Source organism: Diadema antillarum, unplaced genomic scaffold (genome assembly GCF_040938485.1).
Source record: "Diadema antillarum isolate AM-2024a unplaced genomic scaffold, OU_Dant_1.0 seq00000676_RagTag, whole genome shotgun sequence".
NCBI classification, from domain to species: domain Eukaryota; kingdom Metazoa; phylum Echinodermata; class Echinoidea; order Diadematoida; family Diadematidae; genus Diadema; species Diadema antillarum.
This window is the reverse complement of record NW_027271582.1, coordinates 704,093-728,847: the sequence shown is the minus strand read 5'-3', so window position 1 is coordinate 728,847 and position 24,755 is coordinate 704,093. Positions and strand designations below refer to the sequence as shown.

At 40.5% G+C, this 24,755-nt stretch overlaps 1 protein-coding gene across 1 annotated transcript in view; it reads right to left on the bottom strand.

Annotated features, from left to right (window-relative positions):
- The window catches only part of LOC139737030 (sushi repeat-containing protein SRPX-like), a 55,497-nt gene extending 43,052 nt beyond the window's left edge, over positions 1-12,445 (bottom strand). The window contains exon 1 of the mRNA XM_071647709.1: positions 12,024-12,445. Coding sequence (XP_071503810.1) covers positions 12,024-12,117 — 94 coding nt within the window. The 5' untranslated portion in view covers positions 12,118-12,445. The remainder of the gene's footprint in view (positions 1-12,023) is intronic.
- Positions 12,446-24,755: the final 12,310 nt, after the last annotated feature.

Sequence of the window (24,755 nt, the reverse complement as noted above, 5' to 3'; positions counted from 1 at the left end):
CAGGTATTGGGCTGTATCAGCTCCAAACAGGCATGGGAGTACTTCTTACACCCAAGAAAGGTGATGGGATCTTCCTCGCCTTATATACTCCTCCCTAGTGTCCTAACCACCAGGAAAGCTACTCGCCCAGCATACTGGGGAGTTATGCAGGGTAAACCCCTACATGGAAGGTGTGATAAATCCACCTTCCACAATCACAGGAGAAAGCATAGAGGTGGTTTGTTACACCTCTGGTAACACCTTACAGGGGGGTGGCCCTGATATCTATGCCTATCCCATCCCTTTCACCTTACTGCATAAGTAGCGTGGGATACCGCCAAGCATATCCTGGGTAAACTTAATCCCAAGATCTTTCTCTGGCTGGTGTATCACACCAGTAATCCTCTTCAAGGTGTTTGGAGGGATGATTGCGCGTTTCAACAAGCACACGCAAGAAGCTCGTCCATATGGTGACTGTTCACCATGCATCATTGGGATGCGAATATTCCCAATTCCTAGCCGTGAATGTTGTAGTATAATTCTATACTTACGGAGGAGATCTAACCCCAACAGCATTTCACCTTCGATAGGGCCCACACAAACCTCCGTCAAGAACTCACAACCCCCTAGCTTGATCCGAATGGGGTCTACAATCATACCTTGCATCCTCAAATCACGGCCATCTGCAGAAATAAACACATCCCTGATCTTTTGTGGACAAGGTTGTAACTTTTCATACACCTTGTGGGATACGATTGATATTTCCGCCGCAGTGTCCACCACTGCCTTTAAAGAATGGTTACCTACCCTTATAGGTACTGCAAACAAGGGAGTTGATCTCACCTTACATACAGCCACCTCATCTAGGGGTGTTTGAGGGTCCAACTCCCTCAAGGGACTCACCCCACAGGATTTATCTCCATCTTTTGACTGACCTGTATTTCCTTTCTGACTAGAAGGTGCATCGCCTACCTGGTTTACTCCCTCTCTGTCTGGTGACAATATAGGAAATACTGGGACAAATTCAGGCTGGCTACTGCCATCCTCATCTCCAGCACTGTACTGGATATCAGTGGAAGGTTGGCCCTCAGTTGTGCAGGTCGGAGCAGGGCCTAATCCTCCGACCCCGAGGAGTTTGACTCCTCGGTTTTCCTGAGTGGCACCTTCTTGTTGTTAGGTCTGGACATATTTGGGCAGTTCCTTTCAACATGCCCTTCCTTTCCACAGTGGACGCAAAGGGGTTGCTGTCCTGGAGAGTTTGGAGCTCCCCCAGAATTACGGGGGTTCTGTCTCTCCATTTGTTGATTCAACTGTTTTCCTAAGGAGGACAAGTTGTCTAGCCTCCTTCCCATGGATCCCAGTATGTTTTCCATGGATGCTAGGCGATCCAACCTCCTACTCAGTCGCTCAACAGAGCCTTCTAAATTTGATAATCGGCGCTCCATTGTGGGCAAAGGTTGGCCATTTCGTGTACCTCCTTGACCTGAATGGAAGGGGGCATTTTCCACCCTACAGTCCTGGGCTTCTCCCTCATCTTCTGGGTTGAGGGCCATGGTCTTGACATGGCGTGGCCTGCCATACACTGCTATATGGGAGTGTTGATACCACCGTAAGGCTTCCACTGCGTCGTCTACATTCAGGGGGTGTCGGTCAAGGGCATACCACCCTGCCTCCTTGTCAGTACACCCCTGGCATAGACGGAGTACCAGCTGTTGCTGCACCGCTCTCTCTGGGACTTCTGGAAATGCGCGGCTAGCAAGTTCGTTCAAACGATCCGCCCATTCGCACAGAGATTCCTCCGCGCTTTGACTGGCAGTGCTGAACTCTAATTGCGATGCCTCCGCTGGCTCCTGACGATCGAACCGTTTTGCAAAGCGATAGACGACTTCGCAATATTTGAGCTCCGGCTCGCGACTAATCAGGAGCTCAAAGAAATTGCTAGCCTTGCCCAACAGGCACCAGCATAATTGATCCAAACGCTGGGCCGGGCTCCAGTTTCTCCCATTTGCGAAAGCTTCAAATTTGCGGCAAAACGCCCTCCAATTACCTGTTCCATCGAAGGTAACAGTCTTTGGGAGGGATTCGCAACCCCAGTGGTGTGGTGGGTCCATCCCAGGCCTATCATTGGAGAAGTCATGGGAGTCACTTCTCCTGGCAGAGCTAGGAGGGTACCCCTCCTGCCTACCCCACTGGGTTTCATTGTAATCCCATCGCGGTGCCCTTCCACCCATACGTGTAACGTATGAACGTTCTTGGGGTAGGGAGTGAATATTCTCTCCATCTCGGGAGTACTCCCTATCATTCCAACTACTCCCTCTGGGAGCTCCACGTCGCTGAAATCTTTTCTGTCTGATTGCTACACCCTCAAATTCTTGGGAGTCGGAGGCAGAGGTGTCATAATCGAAAGCACCTCCATATGACTTCCCACATAGGGTGTCTTGTCGGGATCTATCTTGCTGCACTGAGCAGTGATGCAACTGCCCTGCATGGGAAGATGGGGTCTTCCCTGTTTGATCCTCCCTGGGGGGAGGATATACATCATGGGAGTACGGGGAAGTCCCCCGAGATTGGACTCCTCCCCTTGATGTCTCAATGGGATCAGCAGTCGCACTGTCTGAAGGTGAAGACTCTTCAGGCTCTAACTGCGGACAGAACACAAATTTCGGGATGAGATCCTCGATCCCTGGAATGTCAGAGGACTCCAACAAGTCCTGAGTGACATTTCCATGCTCACTCCGGAGCTTCAAAATGTCATTGACTTGGATTAACGACAATCCAAGACGTACAAACTCATTACGAGATAAATAATTAATGGGCATCGCCATGACTAGCAATCATACAAACAACCTATTCACTCAACGAATATGTTTAAAACAGGTCCAATAACTAAACTAAATCAACGTGTACTAATGAAGAAAAGACCTTAAACATATACTCACTGGTACTAACCAATGATATACCAATTACCACAATCTGTAATTATCATAATCCGCAACACATCATTTGACACAAACTATTACTCACTTTAGTTTTTACTACTCAAACACTCCCAAAATACTATTCAAAACAAACACCAGATACATTTGTAAACATATATGGCTACTAATTACGAACCTAAAATGAAAAATTACAATTCGTTTCTATTGCCTGATGTCACTTGAAAAATAATCACAGCTGTTCAGATCTCACTCCTCCCTTATCACAGGAATAGGGAGGTCACAGTGACAACTCAACTTGGGTAAGACTCAGGAGTCTAGGACCCACAAATATAAAACCAGAATAGACTATGGCAATGCTAGAGAAATAAATCTGTGCTTGCAGGAAAACAGATATTTATGAAAACACAATCTCTTTACGCTAGAAGTTACCGTACAAACACAAAGGCAGAAGCAAAACAATTAGTCACAATTAACTTTACCACCATCACAAGTGAAAAGGACAACACGCAATCAATGTTTCATGCGACACACCCGACGCACAGCAGCAATACAGCACACGTCATAAGCAGTATAAACTAGGCCCAAGTCAAATGTGGTTACGGATACAGAACTATTTTCGTATCTGCAAAACAATCCAAAATGACAGTAACAGCATGAAGGTTTATACACTACAGATAATCAAAACAAATAGTTATCCGGATAAACAAATCAAAAGTTAACGGAGCAATGTATCAGATAGTGAGATACAGTGTACTCACCGGAATGATGTCCTTCACTATTCAGCAACGCAAAATGATGCAGAATGAATAAGCCAAATTGTAGCACCAGTCAGTCGAAGAACAGTCACACAAACAATTAAAAATTATTGCATAAACGGTTGCAATTCCGCACAGCAAAAGGAGAAATGCAATCCAATCCTCCTAAGTAAAGGAGAAAATAATGACAGGCCCTCCTCACCAAAGAGGAGTGAATGGTGCCCACCAACTTCCTCCCTCCTTCCCAATCGAAAAGAAGGACGTAGCACTCCCTCACGTAGAGGGGGATACACACGGTGTACCTCCCACAAAATGTGGGGAAAAGCACAGACTTCCGCTGCCGCTAACTAATCGCGGGGCAAAATACTCCCGCGAAAATAGAAAAACACGAACGTTCCACAAGTAACAGCTTGAGAGAAAGAGGAGAGCAATGGAAAGGGCAGAATAGAGGTGGCAAGAACTGTCAGAATGACAGCAGAAAGTGAAAATGTCGACGCAACAAACAAGGAGAGAATGAGCGCGACAATAGAAAACGCGATCGAGAAAGGAAGGTGATCGCGCTTCGAATCTCGCAGGTTGCGAAAAGTAGGAGAGAGCGCGACAGAGAAAACAGAAGAAGAACACGAATAGCCGCGCTATACGAATACACACTGAAAGGGGAACGCGATGCCAGAGAGGTCCAGCACAACAGGAGCGCAGCTCACCGCAGGGAAATACCCTCCCTCCTTAGGGTGGGATTTCACGGAGCACGCGAACGATTTGCGAAGGGCGCGAATGACAAAATCCAACATTCGGAAAAGTTTTTCTCCGAATGTGTTCCGACAATGAAGCCGAAAACTATTCTTGCGCAATTTGTGCGAAGTTTCCACGACGTATGTGCGAATGTCGTGTGTATCATTGCTAAAGTACAGCATGTTACGTACACGAAGAACACGCGACGGAAATGCGAACAACGAAAAATGTTCAATAATCATAGGAGAAAATGTACCCAAGGAGAGGTGGAAGCTGTTTTGAGTTGATTTTTTTTTCTTTCCTCTGTTTCTCCTTTCTTTTTCTCTCATTTCTCTATCGTGTGTTTGCCTACATTTTTTTTCCTAGGACGTATCTCCACTAGTAGAGCATTTGATTTTTTTTTTGCAGTTCCTCCAACACCTAATCTCTATAGTTGAAATGAAATTTCACATACTTTAGATTAATTTTAAGTGTTTTCTGCGATTTTTTTTTGTATATCAAACATTTCTTTCTCTTTGCTAGTCTTTAATTTCTTTTGTTACTATAGTTGTTAATAATTGTTTGATGTTTAGATGTATGCTACGATTTTTATTTGTAGAAAACGTACAGGTCATACATCCCCCAAACGTGCGCTAAACGTTCGCGAGAATGTCTCAAAAGGTACGCGAACAGTTTGCGATTACGTCGTAAAATGATCGGAAAAACTTCGCAGATTTCGCGTAACATACGCGAGACATTCTCCAAAGTTTCGGAGTCTGTTTGGGGTTTCACGAACATTTTGCGAACATCGCGCGTGTCTTGCGAAGGTCTTGCGCATATGACGAGGCTTTAAAGACACTTTCGAGAACAATTCACGAGCAAATCACGACCAAGTGTGCGGAAAAGGTTCGCCAAAAATTTCAAACTTTTTTGAAATTCTCGCCGAAGTAAAAACGACATTCGCGAACAATTGACGACGCTTCCGAACCCTCACGTTCGTTTGGCGAACTTTTGCAGACTAAAATACGAATGCTGGATTTTGCCATTCGCGTCCTTCGCAAATCGTTCGCGTGCCCCGTGAAATCCCACCCTAACACACGATGGACGTGGAGAACTGTGCACGCCAGAGCCTGAACACACTGGAAGCTTTGACAGAACGGCTAGCGAGTGCAGTGAATACACCCCGCACACACGAGCTATCCGTCAACGCTATCGCGCGAAATATCAGGCAAGTTAAAACTCGCCTGAACTGGGACACACAGGTATACACAGGGATACAACACGCAACGAATACAGTGATATCACGCAAAGAATGGGGCAAGGGAGGTCCACCTACCCAAGCCACCGAGACACACGTGTGGAACGAAACACGTGGAACAAATTAAAACGAGAAACAGATCACGCAGACGACTACCACGCAATTACCGTACAGGGCAGACCGAAATCTGGACCTGGACCACGGTGATTAAGAAAAACGCACAAAGCAAACAATGACAATCGTACTCACAAACCGAAATCACACCAAGGTATAATTTCAGGTTTTCAGCAAACACCACAGGCACACAAACTAACAAAACAAAACACGTTTGCAACTAGAACAATCAGAAAAGATGATATTTCAATGAATTTGGAGCTCCCTGAATACAGGTGGGCCTGGTCTAGTGCAAGATGTTACAAATCACGCACTGTCACTCAAACAATCAACACATTCCTCCTCCCCAACAAGCAAAATTACCAATGAAAACGATTACACCAAGACAATTAGACAAAACAAGCACAAAACGAGTTACACTACAGGAACAATCGACAAACGTGGACACCGCCAAGCTCCCTCGCGCTGCCAAGAGCTCTCGCCTCGGCTCCGTCGCATGTGCTCCACCCTTCGCGTATCGGTGCGGTATAGGAGTGCAACGCCTGTTGGCGAAAATAATAGCGGCAGCGGAGTCAGCTTAAATTGCGGCTCTATGTCCACGAAAACAATGGCACAGGAAGTAGGACAATTATCCGTGACGCCACTGTTGTAGTAACGGTAGTATAGCGAGGTACCCGCACCTCGTCAGGGGCCCGAATACCGTCACCCCGCTTAAAATTGTTTTAAGCGCACTAAACAAAAATTTAAGCCCGGGACTGTGTTCAGTATGCTTGAAACTTGGCAGGGCAAAGCAAATTTTTGGTGAAAACCGAACAGTTTTTCGCGAAAATCGGAAATTTTAATCGGAATAGGACCCTACGTGTTATAAGTATCACCACTGTCCCCGCACGCATCTTTTACGTGTATGTCTATGGGAGCATCACGGTCACCCGCACACGTCTTTTACGTGCTTTGTCTATGGGAGCGCGGGTGACGAGTTGCGGGCCCCTTCCTTAGCGCACAGCTATTTCGCATCGTTCGCGTTTGACGACGATAGCTGCAAATTTTCGATATCGATCAGTGAGCTTGTGATTCCATTGGAATTTTCAGCATTTTTCCTGTATGTGAGTTGAATTTCAAAGAATTTCAGTGGCGAAATGTGATTCAAATACGCGCAAACATTAACTATGACGAGGTGCGGGTCACCCAAGTATACTTACCGGCACTACTGGTGAGTTGCAACTGTAACTTGTCTTGTAGCTCAGTCAGTATGTCTTTCAATCAGGTTCCAGGTCACAACTGAGGGATGCTTGTTGTTGTTGTTTTGAATTAATGGAGGTCTGCCTAATATGGCAATTTTCTCCAAAAAGTGCGTTGGTTGTGATAAACTCAGATTACATAAAAGTATTTAATTTTACATATTTTCTTTTATATTCTAACAGATATATAATATATCTATAATAAATCTATTTAGTTTCATATATCATTTTCTTTTACGGACGAGTGGCTGTGATTTTTTTTTTTTAATAAGTTATGTGCTCAAGGCACTTAAGTATACATTAGGATATACTGTACATTTATATGCAAACACATACATACACTCATACATACACACACGTACGTATTGTAGAGAGAAATAGGTAGTTAGAAATCAGATATCACCTGCCCACTCCTGTACCGAAGTGCAGGGATACGCCGTTCCCGTCGACAGGAGGGCCTAAGACCCTCAAGTCGACCCACGGTTAAGTCTTGGGCTTTTCCGGGGGCGGGCGCCTTTCCTATCGGCCTAGGTTTAGATAAGAGCCTAGCAGGCAGGGATATCATCGAAAGGGGGACAGTGGTAAGAGATTAGCAGATAGTGTGAAGATAGTGGTAGGGAGATAGGATAGATAGGTAGGATGGTCAGCTAGGGCGGTAGAGGGCGCTGTACTCCTCAGTCTGACCGTTGGTCAGCCCTTTACCAATTCAATAAATAGTACGTAATAACAAAGCACAAAATTTTCTAACTGACATGGGTGCATGTACAGGGGAAATACAAAATATGGTTGTTGTTGTGTTTTTTTTTGAAGTTATAATAGTTATAATAATTGGTCATATTCTGATCAAAGATTAGAAGAAGAGGGGAGATCGATCAATTATAAGATATATGGTTGAACTGAGAAAAACAAAAGTGTACTGTCACTTATGTCGGATCTCCTGAAATGATATTCCTTTTGGAATACATATTCAAAGTTGTGAGAGAGGTTAAGGATGAGGTGAGGGTAGGATGAAGAGAAACAGGGGTAAAAGGTTAGAAGAAAACAGATACAACTAGAAGCGCGTCGGAAGACATCGGTAAAGAAATTGGTGCTATCTGGGTCTTAATTGCACAATCGGTTAATAATATATAAGTTTAAAGCTATACAACAAAATGTAATATTGTTGTATGAGCGGCCGAAGACGAGACTTGGATACACAAATACGGACTCCTTTTATGTCTATGGGACATATCCAAGTAAAATTTTGAAACGGTATTCAAACACGTTGTAATACGTAAAGTGTGAGACTGAGTGAGATAGAGTCGGTATCTAGTTAAATCGGTAGATAGTTATACCGATTAGTAAACATAACTATACTCAATTAAAGCATCAATGTAGGTCTAGGTTGAGTTTTCGGAAATTAGGTCTTATTTCGGAAAGATATAGGGCATGGTCTAATACCGTGATGATATCATATAGCATAGAAAATAGCCACAGGCCTAAGTATAATAAGGAAGGCGCGGGTCTAAATCTAGGAAGCATGTTTAGACATACATTTCTAGTCAGTATATATTCGGAAAGAGGGGTATGCGCATATGCGTAGATCTAAGTCGCGTTGCAAATAGCGATCAGGAGAGAAGATAGAATTAAGGCCAGTGAGGGAACAGGTTAGAGATAGAGAGGGGATAGGAAGGAAGAAGAAGTTAGAGAAGATGAAGGAATAAAGTATCATGAAACGTAAACATCAAATCGCTTTGATTTGTATCACATCTGTCATGGTTTACACTTCGGGTTGAATAAACCGAAAGAGGAAGATAATATTACAATTTACTTATTTTCTTTTCCATACAGATGGAAAAAATGTAAAGAGTGTGATTCGGAGAAAAAATATATCATTACACTGATATAGAAAAGGGTGAGGGATGCGCGCACTGGCAATCCCTTTTATACCTCCCCTGTAGACAGGGGGGTTAGAATGAAACCGCTAGAGGGCGCTACTACTACATTACTCAGTAGTCTCAGAAGTAACGACATAAGTTGAAAAGAAACTATGAATAATATTATTTGGGATCTAACACCGCTAATTTGAAATTGGATGGCGTTTACAGACTAGGCTTTGATAAGCATCACGCGATTGGATACATGGGACTGCACTCTACCGCAATTAATGGTTATGGTAGTCCAACTGAAACTGTTATTTTGAGCATGATTTTAATAGGATTATAGCTTACCATTCACTTCACTCGTGGACAGTGGGCTGGCTTAGGCCGTCATTCATCTTTCAGAAGGTTTGGTTCTCACTCTGAGATCTGGATTAGGGCCAAAACCTAATTCTAGGCCAGTACAGTAAGTTGAACAAAGCTCAAAATAATGCATGCGACGGTTCGTAAAACCCGCATTGCACCCACGTTATATCAATTCGGGTTTTACGAACCGGCGTATCTTTATTGCGTCGGTTCGTGAAACCCCTTTTTCTCAATTTCTCGATATTTCGGGTACCGTCGGGTTTTTTTTTTCTTTCTTTGATAAAATTAAGAATAATTGATTTTATGACCTAAAATTTTGGGATTTGGTAGAGTTTTGAAAGCACTTTCATTTGGTACCAATATCTTGATTTTGAAAATTTTGACCAAAATCGAAATAGCGTCGGTTCGTGAAACCACCGACGACTTTTTTAGAATCGCTCTGCTTTGGATGTCTCAGTCATTCCAAAACCCATTTTCATCAAATAAAAGCCCCCGTTCCACTATCACGATTTGGACCCCGATCTGTCCCGATCTAGCAGATCGGGAGAGAGCGGCAAAAGCGTACGGGGATCGGAAGCATCGTAGCAGCAGCGTGTGGAGGTTGGGGTTGGAGCGGGCAGTTTTTCAGATCGGGAAGAAATTTTGAACCGGTTCAAAATTTCTTCCCGATCTCCCCGATCAAAATTGACATATTTTTAATCGTACGGCAAGCGGGGAGAGCGTAGTGACAGCGTAAACGCAGCGGGGAAAGCGTAATGACGGCGTAAACGCAGCGGGATGAGCGTAACAAGGTCTTTCTGAGCGTAGTTACATCGGCACAAGAACGGGAAGTAATTTTAGCTGTAATTTTCGAAGAAGAAGAAGAGATGAAGAAAAAGAAGAGAAGAAAGCAGCGAAGCAGCTACCCAAAAGGCGAAGAAAGAGAGACTGCACGTGATGCTGAAAGAGGAGGAAGAGGACATAGCAGAATTTTGAAGAATATGAAATCATCTACAACTGGAGGAAGACGGACTATAAAAGCAAGGACATCAAGAAAAATCCTCTGAAAAATCAGCACGTCTTTGTTTATACAATGCATTGCTGCAAAAGAACCGTGAGCTGAGGAGGCTCTTCAAGTTCAAGTTCAAGTTGATTTATTTCACTTCCAACAAACAAATAATAAAAAGTACAAAGAAACGCTCATATACACAGACGTCATGAAATCAGTACCACAATGCGATGAACAGAATAACATTGTAAAAGAGATACAGGCAAATTATCAACAGAGATACAAATAACAGTTACGTCACTGTGGTAAATGCATACAAAATATTGCTGGAAATGGAGGGGACTGCTAAAAAGCAGAGCTTGTAGTATTAGAATGCAGTCCCTTCATAGAGAAAAATATATAATTGCAAAAAACAACAACAACAAATTTCCCTAAGCGGTAGCAAAAAAAAAAGACAGACAGAGTAATACACACATACATGCACACATACGGACGCACATTAACAAACACATGGCGGCTCTCTTGTAAGGAAAAAATTGATGAGAGGGTAGAAAGATATAGTAGTGAAGAAGGTAGTAAGTCCGAGGTGGACAAGGAGGGGGGGGGGGGGGGGGGGGGGGGGAGGAGGGGAGAGGAGCGGGAAATGGTGGGTCATAACCAGGGCACTGGAGGCACAGAAGCACGGGCTCGCTGATGAAGAAAGAGTAGTGAGAATAACGAAGCAACAACTTTGAAAATCAAAAGTAAAAAAAGAAGAATTAATCTTCGAGGTCCACAGTATATTTCTTCGGTTCTGCATGCTAATAAGTTGACTGACTGCTGACCCACAGTCGAATCGGGGTACATCGGGGCACATCGGGCACTTTTCAGCTCTCTGAACGGGGTAACAGCGTGATAAGATCGTATAGATCGTTCAGAGCGTAGATACAGCGTGCATTGATCGGATAACATCAGCAACATCGCACTAACAGCGTAGCTACATCGTTCTAAAGCGTACCGACAGCGGCAGAGATCGCAATGTCTAATTCCCGATCATCGTAGTAAGAGCGTAGCAAGCACTTGGTAGTCGTAACTGCAGCGTACTCAGAGCGTTCTAACATCGTACTGTGTCCAGATCGGCTCAGGTTTTACCCAATCCTTCCCGACCTGAGAAAATTGTCAAATCGTAGCGAGAACGGCATAGTGGAACGGGGGCTAAACGTTGAATTCCTTATGGAATTACATGCTATTTGATATTTCATAAGAGGTTTTTCATTATCTCACCAAAAAATGTTAGAAACCTGAAATTAGGTCTCAACCAAAACTATACGATCCTTTTAATCTTAATCTTGCAGTACTAAACTGCGTCTTTTCTCTAAAGCAAAGCTTTGTTTCGTGAAAACGCGGTTTTGGAACCATTTGCAAAGGACTAGGACTAAGTAGAATGTTAATTTTTAATTGGACGGTAAACAGGTTCTGAAGCGTAAGGTTTCCGTGTTAAGCAAAACTATGAAATCTGGCTACTTTGATTCCTGTAGGCCTATGGGGTTTTTATTCAGAATCTAGCAATAGGCAAGTAATTTAGGCGCAGAGATAATGGACATGTTGATACCGATTATCAAGTTTAGTCGTTAAGATTTCTTTGTCACATTACGTTTTTCGAAAGGTAATAGACCCAACATGTAGAAGTCATTTCATTGCGTAGATGTCAGCCAAAGCTAACGAACGTTGAAACTGCAAAAATAGATTAACTAACAAAATGTCTTCTGGGTATTCCCCGTCTCCTTTTTGATGTGCAAATCGCGCAAAAAGCCCCCTTAATTCACTACGTTCTTACCAGCACTATTGAATACCAGTGGAAGCACAAACATGACAATTCCCAAGAACCTTCCGATTGAGGAAAGCACTGTCTTTCTCGACTTGGGCGTCATCACAGAAGAGGCCTCTTGAGAAAATTGGACTTGACTAAAGAGCTGCTGTCACCCTGCGTTAGAATAACAGAAGTGGTTTAGATCAGCGTTATATGCAATGCGTCTCCCCAGTAGTACGTTGTGAACGTTACGAGGATACAAACGTATCATATTGAAGTCTGTATGATAACAATCACGTGAACATTGGGCGCTCCACTAGCACTGTGGTCTACCGTCAATAAGCCCCGTCACAATGATTGGATGCTCAATGAAATGAGGTGTGGTTGCATTTACAATGCCCTTTTATACGGTATAGGCTTGGTACATTCGGGCAATTAACACAAATGTTCCAATTGGCACAGATGTTCCTTGGGGCAATTGGAACTTTTTCATCCAAAGAGACACTCTGTATCTGTAAAGAAGCCCTAGTTTGCATAATCTATTTTGGGCAAACGAATGTGCAAAAAAAAAAAAGATCAAAAATATATGCATCCCATATAAAAGTCTAAATTAGAAGAAACATTGTATAGAAAAGGTGGAACAAAGTCATGCAAAATTTGATTTTACATCTATGCAAGCAGAGACACAATTTGCCTAATGACGCAAAGATAGTATGTAAAATTTATGAAAGAATTTCATTATGTTCGCTGTCCATAGCACGTGCATCTCAGCTCAGCAACTCTGAAATTTATGATACTGGTAATCTTGCACAAAATGGTAGTCTTGCCAGAAAATAATGTGTTATTTATAGATGATATTGCAATTGAACAAAAGTCATGATTAAATTTTTGGGTGTTGATATAGATGAATATTTAAATTGGTCTGATCATTTCAGACATATACTGTATCTAATCCCATTGCACGCAACATTGGTGTTCTACGTAAATGACGGTATTATCTTCTGGAGGAAACCTTTTTTTTTGTATTGTATAACTCACTCGTTTTGCCCTATAATCCTTATTGCAACATTGTCTTTGCAACTTTATACAGTAGTGCAAATTCAATATTTTCGCTCCAAAAGAAAGCCATGAGTATCCATGCTGGGACTGATTACAGAGCTCACACAGACCCAATACATGTATTTCAAAGCATACAATTTTGAAAGTTGACGACATTAATGTCTTACAGACTGCTACCTTCATGTTTCGCTACAATACCCAACGTTTACCTTCTTAATTTATGAATGTTTTAACTCTCAAACAAATCCACTCCAACCCTACAAGAAATGCCTCCAATATTCATTTAATAAATCCAAGAACTTGTTAAACTAAATTAATTCAAACACCTGTTTCTACAAAAGCGTCACAGTAACATTTAATACATGCTTTCGTGCTTTGATCTCATCACGACTGCCCCCCCCCCCCCCCCCCCCCCACACACACACACACTCAGGTGGTCATCCATACCGCATGCGGGTTCCCGTTTTTTCGGGAAAGCGATTTATTTTTCGGGGCTCACCTGTGAACATGACCGTGTATGTTTTGTTGTGTGAAATAGTTTTTTTTTTTTTTTTTTTTTTTTTTTTTTAGTTAAGTAAGTCGATAATATGTCACAACTGATTATTCATTTCTTTGTGCATGAGGCCCCAATATTAAAGGACAAGTTCACCTTCATAGACATGTGGGTTCAGTGAATGCAGCAATATTAGTAGAACACATCAGTGAGAGTTTGAGCAAAATCAGACAATCCGTTAAAAAGTTATAAATTTTTGAAGTTTCTGCTCAGTCACGGCTGGATGAAAAGACTACTACAGCTTGTGATGTCACATGAGTACAACGATATAAAGAAAGAATAAAGAAAATTCAACATATCTCCATTTTTCTCGCATAACAAAAGAACACTCGACTTCTCTCTTTCAGAAGGCTAATAATATTACCTTTAACATACGTCAAAAGTCAAAGAAATGTGCACTTTATTCAAAAAGTAAAGTTTTGTGAAATTCTCTTTTTATTTTCCTTATATAGTTGTATCACTATACGCATGTGACATCATACACTGTAGTAGTCTTCTCTTCCAGCAGTGACTGCGCAGATACTTAGAATATTCGTAACTTTTGAACGGATTGTCCAATTTTCCTCACACTTTCACTGATGTGTTCTACTAATATTGCTGCATTCTCTCAATCCTTATGTATATGAAGGTGGACTTGTCCTTTAAGCTTGGCTTACCGGTGATCCTCCTGTATGGTACCTTGACTTTTTCTTTTATTAAATCTCCGTTCTCTGTCACACTGATTTGCTTAATTTTCATGTGCAAAATCAGCCATGAATTATTATGAACCACGTGTATATTTTTTGTAAATGATATTAATAGTTGATTATTTGTACCATACAGGAACATTGAAATGAAATGAAATGAAATGAAATGAAATGAAATGAAATGAAATGAAATGAAATGAAATGAAATGCAGGATAAATCTGGTACAACGTCTTTGGACCATTTCTAAATAGGTCTTTGGCCCCTGCATGCATATTACACTCACGTGCGTCTGAACTGTAATTGTCTCTCAACAGTCAAGTGGAATGCTATATCAAATGATCAAACTCATGATCTTTTGTGCTCGACAGTCATGGGTGCATCTTTCAGTGAGACACACAATCACACACATACATTGTAAACGTATATAAAGGTATTATTCATGATCGTTCAGCCGATCGGTCGGCTGCTTATGGATATTAATGAGCATAACCCATACTGGGAATCCCATTTGCGTGTACAGCCTATCATGGTCTCCCACATTGACGTTTGTTTGTTCCCTAGCAACGATACGCAGCTTCTCTGGCATCACATGAGGGAGGTGGAACTACTGTAACCTTTCTTGCATTTGTACTTGTATACAGTGAGCGATTCCTTTGGAGCGAGTGTGTATCAGTGCAGACATACCACGCGCCCGTTCGATATACACACGGTACCGCTGTGGCAATATGTATGGTCTGTTGGGATATAAACTATTGATAACGTTCCCTCTACCTGAGTAGATCACACGGTAATCCGGTATGTACCACGAAAGTTACTAATTCTTGAAGTATAAGGTTCAAATCAAGTAAGAACTCAAGTAAGAACTGAATTGAAAGAAAGATATCATTCAGAGGGGTGAAGGTTCAAATGCGAGTTTCTTCACTTTGTCTCCCTCTATTAAATAGATTTGTTAAGATCCAGCTGCTGATCTGTAAATTTAAGAAAAAAAAAACATGTCGGAATTTCGGAGCTTGGGGTATTTGTTCCATGTTCATCATGTCACTGCCGGCAACCAGGGACAGCCTGGTGGTAGTGTCGCTGCCCGGAAAGCAGTAGATGACAGATTCGAGTCCCAATGGTTCCTTTTTTCCGACATGTTTGTTAATTTACAGATCAGTAGTTGCGATCTTAACAAATTTAAAGGACAAGTTCACCTTCAGACATTTCCTGATTCATGCAAAAACTGCCATTTTTTTTTGCTTCCGCCTGAAACGGTCTTCTATGATCACATAATAATTCATTTCTTCAAATGCGAGTTTCTTCACTTTGTCCCCCTCTACAAATTAAAGGATAAAATCCACCTTCATATACATAAGGATTGAGAGAATACAGCAATATTAGTAGAACACATCAGTGAGAGTTTGAGCAAAATCGGACGATCCGTTCAAAAGTTATGGATTTTTGAAGTTTCTGCTCAGTCACGGCTGGATGAAGAGACTACTATAGCTAGTGATGTCACATGAGTACAACGATATAAAGAAAGAATAAGGAAAATTCAACATATTTCCATTTTTCTCGCATAACAAAAGAACACTCGACTTCTCTCTTTCAGAAGGCAGGGGGAATAATATTACCCTTACTATATTTCAGTAGCAAGTCGAAGAAATGTGCACTTTATTCAAAAAGTAAAATTTTATGTAGCAAAAAAAGCTGCTGAAAACTGCTTTTTCATTTTTTAATTTCATTTTGTTCTTTCATTGCGCTTTTTTCATTTGCAGATCCTTTTTTCCCCAATTTATTCCTTCCTATAGCCCGAGTCTTTTTTATACAGCCTTTTCCGCCTACACATACACACACTAGGTTTGTTTGTTCATACATACTTGTGCTTATTTTGCCCTGCCTGCTTATCTACATACATGTATACAGTTTTCACATGTGCTTTATTTTATTTCTTTTATCTATCTATCTGTATATATATATATATATATATTAATTATTTTTTTCATTACTGTTATTCCATTGTCACTTTTGCCATTACTATATGTGTATATACTTTGATATGTGTGATTACTTCCTTTTGTTGCCTCCTCCTGGTACACCTTTAGGGCTCCCTGTTTGTTCAGCCCCCCCCCCCCCCTTCCCTTGCTGTTGCTTTTTTCACTCTTTCCCTTTCCATATCCTTCTGGTGTTCCTTATCTTCTTTGATGTTGCCTCCCTATTCATCCTTTCCTTCAATGGTTGCCTCCTTGATCCTCATGATCATTACTGACCCTCCTCCGCCTTTTGTCTGTCCGCTCTCCTCTGCCTTTTGTCTGTCCACCCTCCTGCTCGCTCTAATCCCCCTCCCTTTACCTGTTGGGCTCCTTGCCCATGACTTCCCACCCTCTCCTTTGTTTTCTTTGTTTTGTGTACCCAGCCTGTCCCTGTCTGTTCTTGTTGTGTGAAGTCCTTATATGTGATTGCTTTCCCTGCCTGTTTGTCATTTTGCCTCTGACGAAGATTCTGCTAGGATCGAAAGCTCAGGCCCCTTTTGACTCCAAAGTAAAATTTTGTGACATTCTCTTTTTATTTTCCTTATATAGTTGTACGCATGTGACATCATACACTGTAGTAGTCTTCTCTTCCAGCAGTGACTGAGCAGATACTTAAAATATTCGTAACTTTTGAATGGATTGTCCAATTTTCCTCAAACTTTCCCTGATGTGTTCTACTAATATTGTTGCATTTTCCCAATCCTTGAGGTGGATTTGTCCTTCAATTTGTAGAAGGGGACAAAGTGAAGAAACTCGCATTTGAAGGAATGAATTATCATGTGATCATAGAAGACCGTTTCAGGCGGAAGCAAAAAAAAAATGACAGTTTTTGCATGAATCAGGAAGTTCGAGTTGACCAATAGATTGTCCAACAATGTTCTCCAATGATAAATGGCTTAGGTAGAAGGTTTAAAATCAGTGACACCAATATTTTAGGTGAGAAAGCAAGTCTACGAGATCAAAGCTGATAAAGGGGTCACAAAACGAAGCTGCATTTGCGAGCGAAAAAAGGTACATGATAATCTCTATACATTTATGTGAGAAATAGATTTTGCCCGCCTGAAAGCATAGGTATTGAAATGATGTAGGCCCTACGTCGTTTTATTTGGCCCCTGTGAAGGGCAATATTGTACCCTCTAGAAACGGAAATAAACCACCCATATAACTTTTGTTGTATTCAGTTTATATTAATTATATAAAAAACGTACATCAATAAGTTAAATGATTGAACATTGATGTTAATGTAATAAAATGTTTTGTCCATGTTTTATGATATTGGCAAATTAATGATGCCTCTCTTTGATATGTCTTACAAGTCATTTAAATGTTGTTTTCGTAATTGTATTTTTTAAGCGAACAAAATTCTCTAATACATTCTCTAATTAACTACATGTTTCATTGGAACAAATAAACGGTATAATGTATAAACAAAGGTAGAAGAGGAAAATGGGAGGTATAATTACCTATAGGAAGAGACTTGTATATTCACAAATACTCTTTTGGGGCCTTTTAATACGGCAAATAATGTGATCAATTTAGGCTACAAGCTTGAACTACCGGGGTCATCCCACTAGACCGACACCCACGAGTTCGACATTGGAAACAGGTCCATGAGTCATACAGCTCACGAGTCATACAGCCCATGAGTTCGACACTAGGCAAATACAGCCCATGAGTTCGACAGTAGGTAAAAACAGTCCACGAGTTCGACAGATACAACACGGGGCTTAATGTGTCGGTCTCGTGGACCTTGTTAGCTTTATAGTGTCGAACTCATGGGCTGTAAGACTCCGTGAGCTGTATAACTCATGGGATGTATGACTTGTGAGCTGTATGACTCGTGGGCTGTATGACTCGTGGGTGTCGGTCTCGTGACGTGCACCCGAACTACCGTGTTAATAGTGAACGCTCTGTCTTTTTTATATACTTGTTATAATCATTGGTAATAGCGTAAAAAAAAAATCATACGTCTTGACTAGACTTTTGTCTCTATCACTATACAACGGAAATGTTCCAGCTGGCATAGAGCCTAAATAATCACTTAATCAATTGAGTGCGAAGAACTGTGATTATAATATACGGGGGTACATTTTATCTGACTGTGTAAGATCTTCGGCGAGGGAGCGAAGCGACAGAGCAGGGGGAGGGTGTGGAAGGGGAACCTCCCCCCCCCCCCCCCCCCACGGTAGGGACTTAAAAAAGACAGAGGTCAAAAGTCGCGTTTAAAGAGCATTTGAAAGCAAATTTCTAGGAAATTAAAGAAAGTGAAAAGAAATAGTTCGAAGAACTATGATTATATCATACGGGCTATACCATTATACATTTATGTGACGGTGTTAGATCCTAAGCGAGGGAGTGAAGCGAGCGAGCGGGGGAGGGTGTGGAAGGGGGATATCCCTTCCTACGGTAGGGACTTTTTGTTAAAAAACAGAACTCAAAAGTCGCGTTTAAAGCGCATTTAAAAGCAAATTCCTATAGGAAATTGAACAAGGTGACAAAATTAGTGTGAAGGACTATGATTTTATCATACGGGCTATACAATTGAACATTTATGTGACGGTGTTAGATCACCGGCGATGGAGTGTAGCGAGCAAGCGGGGGAGGGTGTGGAAGGGGCGATACCCTCTCCCACGGTAGGGACTTTTTGTATAAAAAAAGGACAAAAATCGCGTTTATAGAGGATTTAAAGCAAATTTCTATGGAATTAAGCATGGCGAAAAAAATAGTGTGAAGGAGTACGATCATAACATACAGGGGTACGTTATGTGAGATCCTCGGCTAGGGAGCGAAGCGACCGAGCGGGCGAGGGTGTGGAAGGGGGTATCATGGTTGGGACTTTTTTAAAGAACAAAGTTTAAAAGTCACGTTTACAGAACATTTTGATTCAAATTTCTAGGGAATTAAACGTAGTAAAGCAAACATCACTGCGAAGGACTATCATCATAACTTACGAAAAGTGTTCATTTTACTATATGTATACGGGCAGAGCAAGCGAGCCTCTTTCATTTAAAAAAATGTATGATTCAAGATCCAAATACGTGAATGTTTGACAATGCAATCCTTCCTATCTACTCTTCAATTGGGTCCAGAGTTAGGTATTTATTCGGTTTTCAGTGCAAAATGCTTTGTTCACAATGTGTAATTGTATGGAATTAAAATTAACAGACCGGGGAGTCCCGATGGATTGTTTACAGCAGCCCTATTATGCAATAATTGAACACCATGTTTGCACCTCCTTAATTTCGACGTGAATATAAACGGTTCTACCTGCCAGACCCGAGGTGGTACCTAACTAACTGTCACGATGTAGGCCTACATAGTTAAAAGGTGACGGGAACTGGCGTGTGCTTACTGTGCATAAAATGACAGGATGTGGTTGACGGTAGGCCATTTTAAAGAATGATTTAGGCTCTCCAAGCTATGTACGTACATTTATGACATGTATGATTTCAGTTTATTGATACCTCTGGAAAGGTGGTGTAACCATGACATAAATCTTCGTACTGGTAAAGAAGGCAGTATTCAAGTCAATATGACTACTGTGTTATGATAAAATCGGGCGATTTGATAGACGGCGGTCGGAGAGCCACTCACACACTCTCTGATGCCATGTCAGTCTCGATTTGAATGTGAAATGGTTATAAACATGGCTAAACCGACTAGCTTGTATGGAGTATATTCAAGTTGCGATTCTTACTTTGTAAAGAAAGAGAAGCCATATACATAATTTAGCTCCTCTGTATTATTCATTGTAGTATGTTCTGTTGTACTTTTGCTGTACATTGTACACAGGCAATGAACAAGAAAATACTTGTATATTTTTATTATCATATTTATGTTTGTACATGAATGTGTATATGTACAATGATGATACAGAAACCAATAAATCAAATCAAATCAAATCAAATCAAATTTTCGTAAATATACGCTCTCCTTTTCAGTAAGATTATCTGATTTCCGAGAGTCTTGAATATCTCTATCCATTATTATTATCCAAAGGTGGCACGTTCATATACACTACTTGAAAATAGTCATAACCGGTTGAATCTCCAGATACATTGAAGTAAAATGACTACATTTTTGTAAGTTTGGTATATATGTATTTTTAAAGTGAACACATTCCTAAACTCCTGATGCAGCTCAAAATCACAATTTCTTGGGACATTTCTTCGCTATATTCATGGATACATAACTGAAATATGAATGAAAAAACAACAACAACAACAACATGTGTTTTCGTGTTATAATCCATCCGGCTGGGCATGAGAGGGACCAAAGGGCCAATGGTACACCCTCCTTTTTAAAATCCTTTTTATTTCTGAAGACTGCGGCAAAACTTCCCCACTCAATATTACAATGCCATTCACTCTGTTTGTTTCTTCGGGTCGTATTCTGATCTGATCCCGCCCTCTTGGAAATTCATGAGTCTTTGCGGCCCCTGTGGATTTGTGCATTTGTGTACATGTTAATAGGGGTATCAGGGCGCTACGACATAAGGGGCTGTAGTGTTTGGGGCTCACTTTCGATCTGTTCTGATAACATATCATACGGGGGAAACTCGATATAACAACCACGTACTGCTATATCGAGTTATCGGTTATGACGAGGAAATTTCCTCGGTCAACAATTTCCTTCTCCATAAGTCTATGTACAACTCTACTCCATAGCGAGATCAGCTGTTACGAAGTTACTGCTACAACGAGATAAATTTGTGATTTCCAAACAAAGAAAAACAAAATTAATCAGACCTGTTATACCAAAGAAAAGTGAAATGTCTTCGGGTAAAGCTTGAAAATATAACTGGCAGTCTTACCTCCACGTGAAAGTTGTAAGAGTGAAGGGGTGAAGTGATGAAGTGATAAATGTCTGCTGCCTTGGTTTAGTGTTCAATTGGGTAAATCCTTCTGAAGCCTAAGTTTCCTCATCGCTTTTAGTGGTATGACTTAGTATGACTTTCTGCCGTGACAGGTCATCATTTATTTGCACCACTGAATTTTCACACTAGATCGTCTTATCGGTATTGTTGCGTTTCTCTCACGACGTGTCCTCAAACAAAATAAAGTAACTATATTCTTGACATAAAGCAATTAGTTATAACAAAAATTTCCACATCGACCGTTTTGCCTTAACTTGGCTTAGGCTTAAACATGACAGCATGATATTACTGCATTTTTACATTCGCCGTTGCCACTTGATATTCGTAAACACAACCAAAAGAGGCTTTTTGGCATAAGAAATTACATTTTAATCATTTGGCTGTCTTGATGTAGTTGTGATAACATTTGTTTGTCCAGCAACTTATCACGACAGCCAGCATGATATGCCAACCTCCCTGTATATTTCTTTGTTTTTTATGTCAATCATTTTATTTCACTTCTAATCCTCAGCACCTCAGCTTCGAAGGATGTGAAATGCATTGCATGTTTCCCCCTTTCCCTAAGCTGCCCGTCAATATACACTGTACATTTCTCATCTCGTCGTTATACATTTAAATAAAAAGAGATGTAGATTACCTCTTTACATTTTGGGCAAATCCCTCAGGCTCAAATACGATAGATCTTTACGTGGAATGTCATTTCAAAAAAAAAAATCTGTTTTCAATGTTTAAACAGACATTATTCTACGTGCTTTCTACATGACCAGGGCTGTTTCGACATCGCAGAATGTATTTGTATCACAATTTAACATCCTCACAGCGCTTTACTATAAACGCATGAATATCTGTAAAGATAACATCTTGAAAGTACGAGGACAGGAAATATTGATCAAAACATTAAATGTCATCACTGTGAATTAATTGTACAATTTTCATCGTACTTTCACTTAGTGTTACATCAATTTTTATGTATTCGCTGAATGCAGATATATTTTTGACGAACTATTCCTGAAAAGAAGATAATTATGGTGTACTTAAATGGATGGTACAGTATTGGTGGAGATGAGAATTGGGCTTAGGTAACTTTTTGCGAGATACCAAGAAAACACTTTTGAAAAAGTACAGAGAATACCATTCTGAGAGGAATTCAAAGTTTATTTGATGAAAATCGGGTTTGGAATGACTGAAACATCCAAAAACAGAGTAAAATAAAGCGATCGTAAAAAGTGTGGGTCCCTCACTTTATTAGAATCGCTCTGCTTCGGATGTCTCAGTCATTCCAAAACCTATTTTCATCAAATAAACGCGGTTGAATTCCTTATGGAATTACATGCTATTTAATATTTCATAAGAGGTTTGTCATTATCTCACCAAAAAATGTTAGAAACCTGAAATTAGGTCTCAACCAAAACTTTACGATCCCTTTAATCTTAATCTTGCAGTACTAAACTGCGTCTTTTCTCTAAAGCAAGGCTTTGTTTCGTGACAACGCGGTTTAGGAACCATTTGCAAAGGACTAAGTAGAATGTCAATTTTTTATTGGACGGTAAAGAGGTTCTGAAGCGCAAGGTTTTCGTGTTAAGCAAAACTATAAAATATGGCTACTTTGATTCCAGTATGGGACTTTTATTCCGAATCTAGCAATAGGCATATGATTTAGGCGCAGAGATAATAGAAATGTTGATACCGATTATCAAGTTTCTAGTACGGTAGTTAAGATTTCTTTGTCACATTACGTTTTTCGAAAGGTAATAGAAGTCATTTTGTTGCGTAGATGTCAGCCAAAGCTAACGAACGTTGAAACTTGAAAAATAGATTAAGAAACAAAATGTCTTCTGGGTATTCCCCATCTCCTTTGATGTGCAAATCGCGCGAAAAGCCCCCTTAATTCACTACGTTCTTACCAGCACTATTGAATACCAGTGGAAGCACAAACACGACAATTCCCAAGAACCTTCCGATTGAGGAACGCACTGGCTTTCTCGACTTGGGCGTCATCACAGAAGAGGCCTCTGGTCGCACCATCTTGAGAACACTAAACTTGACTAAAGAGCTGCAGTCACTCAGCGTTAAGATAGCAGAATTGGTTTAGATCCCATGCAATGCGTCTCCCCAGTAGTATGTTTTGAACGTTGCGAGGATACAAACGTATGTATATTGAAGTCTGTATGATAACAATCACGTGAACATTGGGCGCTCCACTGTGGTCTACGTCAATAAACCCCGTCACATTGATTGGATGCTCAATGAAAAGGTGTGGTTGGCATTTACAGTGCCTTTTTATACGGCAGGCTTCGTACATTTGTGCAATTTGACACAAATGTTCCAATTGGCACAGATATTCCTTTGGGGCAAATGGAACTTTTTCATCCAAAGAGACAATCTGTGGCTATAATACAAAGAAGCCCAAGTTTGCACAATTTATTTTGTGCAAACGAATATGAATATGAAAAAAAAAATCCCATATAATAGTCTAAAAAAGGTTTATCCCGTACAAGTCTGAAAAAAGTTTATCCCTTATAAAAGTCTAAATAAGTAAACACATTGTATGGAAAACGTAGAACAAAGTCATGCAAATTGATTTTACATCTATTGCATAAAATGACGCTATAGTATGTAAAATTTATGAAAGAATTTTATTTTTCAAGCACTGCATTTTGTAGTACAAAGTTCTTACCTTGGATGTAGGCCTATTTGTTCTATGGCCTAGGTCTGAACGCACGTAACTCAGTCGCACTGTTTGACTTTGCGGAACACCACTACATTGGATTGGTTTGGTTTTATTTCTGCCTTTTTCTAAATCACACATAACAAAAGAATACACATATTTAGAAACTAACATTACACGACGCATAAGCCAGCATACTGTCTTATAAATCAATCCAAGGTACATATAAATACACACACAGTATGAACATAAGACGAGTAGCATAACATTTTTTTTTAATGTTCAGAAGCGAATCGTTGAAGCAACAGTTGTGAATCATGTAACCCATTATTGATTATTCATTCAGAGTATATCATGTCAAAAATCAAAATCAACATACCGCTCACAGTTAGATAAGTAATCGGTGAACCATAGCAAGTGTTTTTCTCAAACTCCATAATGTTTTAATTTTCGAATAAGAATTTTGTAATCAATAGTATCAAAATGCCTTACTCAGGTCCATGAAAATTCGAACGATATGTTCCTTATTAATAAAAGCTTCAATTATTTTATCACAAAGTTGAATAATAGCGTAATCCGTGGTTAGAGTGATTTTTTTTTCTAATTCCGAATTGATTCCAAATAAGAATTTCATTTTCATTTCAAATAGAAAATAGTCTTTATAAACAATTTTTTCCAGAATTTTTCATAAGCTTGGGAGAAGAGATATTGGGGGGTAATTTTTTAGTTGCGTGTGAGATCGTCTTTTTTATGGATGGAAATCACTTTTGCGATTTTCAGTGAGTTTGGGCAGAGGCCAGAACTGAGAGGTATGTTGAATATGTGTACTAGTGGGGATGCAATAAAATGAATAATCTGTTTAAGGAGCTAAACACTTAAGCCATCATAACCCGCGGACTTACTG